Below are 6,225 nucleotides of genomic sequence, written 5' to 3'. Positions count from 1 at the left end.
TTTTTTTTTTATCAAATATTCGTTCGAAATAATCTCGAGTGTAATGGAAAAATTCGTATGAAAGTGTTAGCATTCAAATCTCGTTCGGCTATCATGTTCTTTTTTAATCGGTCGAATCGATTTATTGTCCACGTTTTCTTCTTCATTTATTTATTTACTTTCCTTTTAAGAAAAATTATTCATTTTTTCTTTCTTATCTTCCTTTTTTATTTTTTTTTTTTTTTTTTTTATTTTAAGGGATGTAAATCGAAAGGAAATTTAAACTTCGATTTAATTCGTAGACATCGTAGATATACGTTTGACGTTTTAATTACTCGTACGTACGTATAGTCGAAAGTAAGGAAATAAAAGATTGTTAAAAGGAAAGAATAATAATTAAAAAAAAAATAAAATAAAATAAAATAAAAAAATACGTAAAAAAGAAGGAAGAAACGTATGCAACGATGACATTACGACGCGAGAAAAAATACGAATTAAGGTGTCTTTCCACTCTTGTTGCATCATAGCACAGACAAAAGTATACAAATTTGTTTTTTATTTCTTTTAGCTTACCAAAAAGCTCCTCTTTCTCTTTTCGTTCGAATCGATCGTTAGTGACGAACTCTAATGTGTTCACGTACATTCTCCGTATTCATGCAAGTACTTTCTTCGATAGCTCACGGAGCAAGCTTCAAAGGATCGAGCGTCGTTTCGAAGCCGTTTTATCTCGTCAAAGGAATAAGCTTATCTCTTTCTCTCTCTCTCTCTCTTTCTCTCTTTCTCTCTTTCTCATTTTTACAAAATTCTTTCAAACTTATATAGCGCGCCTGACCTTCGGGAATATTTCTCTCGCCTTTTCAAAGAAGTTCAAAGCGCGGTGAAAGGTAAACGAGTCGTTTGAAAAGATGTCAGAATATGCGAAATGATCAAAATATCTATTTAAATATTTATTTTGAATAAAGACTACTACGTAGTTTTACTTTCTCCGCGTGTGTTTACTTATCTATTTAATAAAATAAAATAAAATAAAATTAACACCGTCGTGTGCATCGTCGTAAAGAAAGAAACCAAAAAAGAAAAAAAAAAATAGATTGTTTTTCCAATCTTTTTTTTAATCGATCGTCAGATATTAGCTCATACTATTTTTTGCACGATCGTGCAAAGGGATGTGTACGGAAGCTTTTTTATTGGAGAAAAAACTAAAAAAAAGGAGAGAGAGAGAGAGAGAGAAAGAAAAAAGTGAAAAAAAAAAAGAAATATCACCGAAGACGCGCGTGTATCGATTTTATGTATCAATGTCATACAAAATTCGCATGACGGTAAGTAAAGGAGAATATTAATAAAAAGGAAAGAAGAAGAAGAAAAAGAAAAAAGAAAGAGAGGAAACGAAAAAGATTATTAAAATAATTTTTTACAAAAACCTACAACAAGATCGAAAAATGTAATATGCATTTAATCAAATACTTCGTGTTACGCGAATAAAAAGTTTCGTTATTAGTGCGATATACGAGAAGGGATGAGCCCATATAAATCTCAAAAGAATGCTCCTTTTTTTAGTGTCGGAGCCTTCAGTTTATTCCGCTTATGCGAACCATCGCGTGATACTTCATGCATACACTTTGTAAGATAGAAAAAAAAAAAGAGAGAGAGAGACGGAGGGAGAGAAAGAGAGAAAATATAGGCAGATATACATAGGCTCTCATAGGAGGAATGGAGGGTTCCTTTTAGAGCTCACTTTTTTCCCTCCCTTGGATGTGGTTGAAGCTTTTACTTGAATCACCATTCCTCTCATCTTTTTATCGGAAGTACATGAATCATCGATATATCATCTCTCGTACAATAAGAGACGTAGGTATGTATATATGCATTATATAAGTAACTAGGTATGTTCACTTGGTAACGATAGACACAGAGCAAGCTTTCATATCGGTTATAGTATACCTATCGATACGTCTACATATGTGAATTCACGAAAAAAGCTCTTTGACGAAAGAAGAGGCTTGCTTGAAGCTCCGAAAGATACGATAATACGAGTTTACATAAAAGTATTTACTTACTTACTGTGGTCTCTTAATATATTTCCTTTTTTATTTTTTGATACTTTTTTTTTTGTTTTTTTTTTCCCCCTCTAAAACATTACTTTTACACCAGAATCCTAAAACTATTGTTACTTATCAACACGACCGATCTATACATCGTACAACACATTTTCCACAACGTCGGTCTCCATGATTGCATGACCGCTACGAACGATTCTTTAAAGGTCTGTTTTGTTCACTGAAAAATCGCTGATGCAAGAGAGCGATTGGATACGATTGGAAAATGAGCAACCACGGGGAGTGTCCTTCAACGTTCGAAAAAGCCAAAAATTGCTGGGTGCTAAGTTAGCTGAATAGGGAACACGAGGAATCACTTCGAAATTGTTGCCGCGAAGAAACCACTCAAGACAATCATTTTCCAGTAGTCTCGTAGTTGTATCAGCGATTTTTCAGTGGAAGAAAAAGACTAGCTAAGGAATCTTTCTTAGACGGCCATGCAATCATGGCGCCGACGTTGTGAAAAATATTTACGCGCACGTAGTATGATTATATCGAGAAGTGAGAATGGTTTTAACTTTCTGCGGTACAAGCAGTATTTTAGAAAGAAAAAAGAAAAGGAAATAGGAGATCCTGACATTTCACTGTACTTCATACTTATTTTCTGTATGTTTTTTTTTCTATGAAAAAAAAAAAAAAAAAAAAAAACAGAAAGAAAGAAAGAAAGAAAGAACAATTCATACGAACCTGGAAATAGATATTCGTTTCCACGTAGGCCTTCAATACTGGCAATCCAACGAATGTGTGTTTCGAGGTGAAGGTAACAGGATGATGAACGGGATGATTCCTTTTCCCAAATTTTCCTGTTACTCTGATGATCGGTGTCACACCCTGATGAGAAATCTGATGGCTACCGGCACTTCTGGCTATCTCCAAATAGGGGTAACCATTGAACCAGATCTGTTGGAGCTGTCCCACAAAGTGAGGGATGTCTTCGCCAGCATGCAAGTATCCACCGACGTGAAGTGTCCGAAATTGTAGGATGCTTTGCTTACCAAGTTGTGTTTCGGCTAAAGGAAAATATAATTTTATATCAGAAAACGAAAAAATATTAATAATCTTGTAATAATCTTTTCTTTTTTATTTCTCTCTCTCTCTCTCTCAAAGAAGAAAAAGAAGAAGAAGAAAAAAATATTTAATTGCTAATTAATAATCTCAATATATATATATATATATAATAATACGATATAATAAAATTAATATATATATATATATATATCATTAATTTTTCACAATCTTGGTCAAGTAGATAAGTATATATTGAAAAAGTAAGAAGAAAGAGAGAAGGGGTGGGTAGGTTAATGGAAGAAATTTCAAGTCGGTCAGATTATCGAGTTGCCTCTCAAGAAAGATAAAACGAAATTATAAGGCAGAGAGGACTCGTTAATAAGCGATTCTCTCTCTCTCTCTCTCTCTCTCTCTTTCTCTCTCTGTCTCTCTCTTTCTCTTCGTCCGTCCTTCGAAAACTTCTCCGTAAGTCCGCGAACAAGTTACACGGAAACTATTTTAATTATTAGTCGGTCCGCCACATCGAGATTGTCCTTATCAAATATCTCGAACAATGAAGGGATATTGCTCGATAATTTTTTTCTCTCTTTTTTCTTCTTCGCATATTTTTTTTTTTTTTTTTTAAGTAAAGTACGCTCATTAACCCTAATCGTTTCAAATTCCCCATAGAAACGTCTCATAACGTCGTTTTAAATGTCATTAGAACTAGGTGAAAGTGATTTCGATAATATAGTTTTCAATAAATAATCGTTTACTAATAAATTACCAATGTTGTAAATTAATCTCTTTGAGATTGCTTCGATAAAAGAAAAGAAAAAAAAAAAGAGGAAAAAAGAGAAGAAAAAAGAAAGAAGAGAAAAGAAATTATCAAACGATATTAAATACGGCTTAAGTTATCCGATATGTCAAAATTTTTCTCTCTCTCTCTCTCTCTCTCTCTCTCTCTCTCTCTCCCCCATTCTCTTTCTTTTTCTTTATCATCTACTCCTTGTCGTTGGATACGATCGAACAAACAAGATTATAATGATCCGTTCCTGAAATTGACATGTTGCAGCTGGGAAAATTTTCCTCGTTCTTTTCTATGTTATCCAAGTTTGAAGATACAGAACAGAGATTTGCATAATCCTCGACACGTCAATAATAATCAATCATTTCGTGGATTACAAGAGATACTTCGATTGTGGTTGCCAACGTAAACTCCAGAAGGTTATCGTTTTGTGAGTTATATGACGTGTAATAGCAAAAAAGAAGGGAAGAAATGAATTGAATGAAATAAGAAATAAAAGATAATATATACATATATTGTATGCAATAGAAGAGAGAAAATTAAAAATTTATATTATAGGACGAACGAAAGGTTCAACTAAAATTACAAACCTAATTAAAAGCCTGATAAGTCACGAGAAAGAATAATTAATCTTTTAAATCGTCTAGTAAGTTTCGACCTAACTACCTAAAACTTTTGGCTCAGCCTGTATAACGTAAGCGAGTAATCATAAGGATCGTTAGGGTGAGAAAATAATCGAGTATTTTCGTCGATTTTTAAACGATTTCGTTGATCAGAGTTTGATGTCGATTTACGATCCAATTAAACGTCGTTTGATTGGCTCGCTCGTATCGCTTGTTAGTCAAGGCGATCCTTAGCAGATCCTACCTACCTATCTACGCCACACTGTAATTTGGAACGTGAGTTTCGTCTTGTTTGCGATTTGTCAACACGTCCTTTGGAGGGTAGTGCCTACGGTTAACTCGTTGACTTACTTGCGTGGAGTTAGTGCCGTTCAGACGGAGAACACATTAGAGAAGAAATTTTATTAGAAAAAAAAAAAAAAAAGAAAAAAAGAAATGATAGAAATGGGATAATTCGAAGAGAAACGTCGTAGATATTGTAGACGTAATGACGTTGCGATATAAAATCAAACTTAACACTTTATATGTATATATAAATAAAAGAACAAAGAGATAAGACAAAAATACGTCTACGTGTCGGTGACGAATTAAAAAAAAAAAAAAAAAGAAAAAAAGAGAAAAAGAGTCAAACTGAACTAATTGTTAAATATATTATCGCATTTATAACCCTTTATAATTTGTTAATATCGAGATTTATTATAAATCATATACGAATGAAGAAGAAGAAGAAGAAGAAGAAGAAGAAGAAATATATATAACAGCATAGTTTCGTGTTTAAAAGCATCCAATGTAATTGGTGAATGTTTACGCTAGACTTTATCGTCCTTCTTCGATAGTATCGACGAAGGGTGGACGAACCACGAGGTTGGCCTGGCAATTTAGGATATTGCCACCTAACTCAATATTGGTGGTAGTCGCCATACGTTTAATAGGGTATTCCACGAGTGGAGATTCGCAGGTGGAAGTATTTCACTATCGGCTGGGACGAACTAGGTACGTAGAGAGAGACCGCGTGGGTGGTTTATGGAACGGAAAAGGAAAAGGGAGAGCCACCGATGTTGTATACGATGTTATAGACGGGCAAAGCTACGTGCGGTTGATTGGCGAATCAAGCGTGTATCGATTATGTTATGGATATTGCGCTTCAGGGTTGCCTCCAAGTTTCTCTATTGTGTCGAAGAGGATGGAACGTTCGGGGATGAAATTTGTTAATTGATTTATCGTCTTCTCTACCTAAAGCTTGTTAAAGAATAGGATATTGGACTTAACAAGGGCATAGAGCAAACTCTAAGTTCCTTAGCACATTCATAATCGATATTTGGAAAAAGGCATAAAAAAAGAAAAAAAAACAAAAATGAAGAAAATAAGAAACGGAAATTAATCGATACTACGACGAGGAATTTTAATTGATATATATATATATATATATATATATATATATATATATTTGAGTGATAAGAATTTCTACTCGGACATTGATTAAAAAAAAAGAAACATTTCTTATCGTTGAATCATATTTTAAATCAGATCGTGAAAGATCGAACGATTTAAATTAATTAATACCTATTGTCATAGAATTTTTCTTTTTTCTATATCTTCTCTTTGTAGTCACTTCTTCTTTTTTTTTTTTTTCAAGATGAGAAGAGTTATTTTCTCTCAAGGATGTGAAAGTTCTATAAGTCATTTATACTTTCACGTGAGAAAAGCAAAATTTGTGATGGATGAAGAGAGA

General features: G+C 33.4%; 1 protein-coding gene across 11 annotated transcripts in view; it reads right to left on the bottom strand.

The window, feature by feature from the left end:
- The window catches only part of LOC122631075 (neurexin-1), a 289,963-nt gene that overhangs the window by 51,750 nt on the left and 231,988 nt on the right, over window positions 1-6,225 (bottom strand). For all 11 annotated transcript variants that reach the window (XM_043816311.1, XM_043816303.1, XM_043816302.1 and 8 more), the window contains one exon: window positions 2,763-3,085. In XM_043816311.1, coding sequence (XP_043672246.1) covers window positions 2,763-3,085 — 323 coding nt within the window. The remainder of the gene's footprint in view (window positions 1-2,762; window positions 3,086-6,225) is intronic.

Source organism: Vespula pensylvanica, chromosome 8 (genome assembly GCF_014466175.1).
Source record: "Vespula pensylvanica isolate Volc-1 chromosome 8, ASM1446617v1, whole genome shotgun sequence".
NCBI lineage: Eukaryota > Metazoa > Arthropoda > Insecta > Hymenoptera > Vespidae > Vespula > Vespula pensylvanica.
Note: the sequence above shows the minus strand (reverse complement) of the source record. Positions and strands in the feature narration are given on the sequence as shown.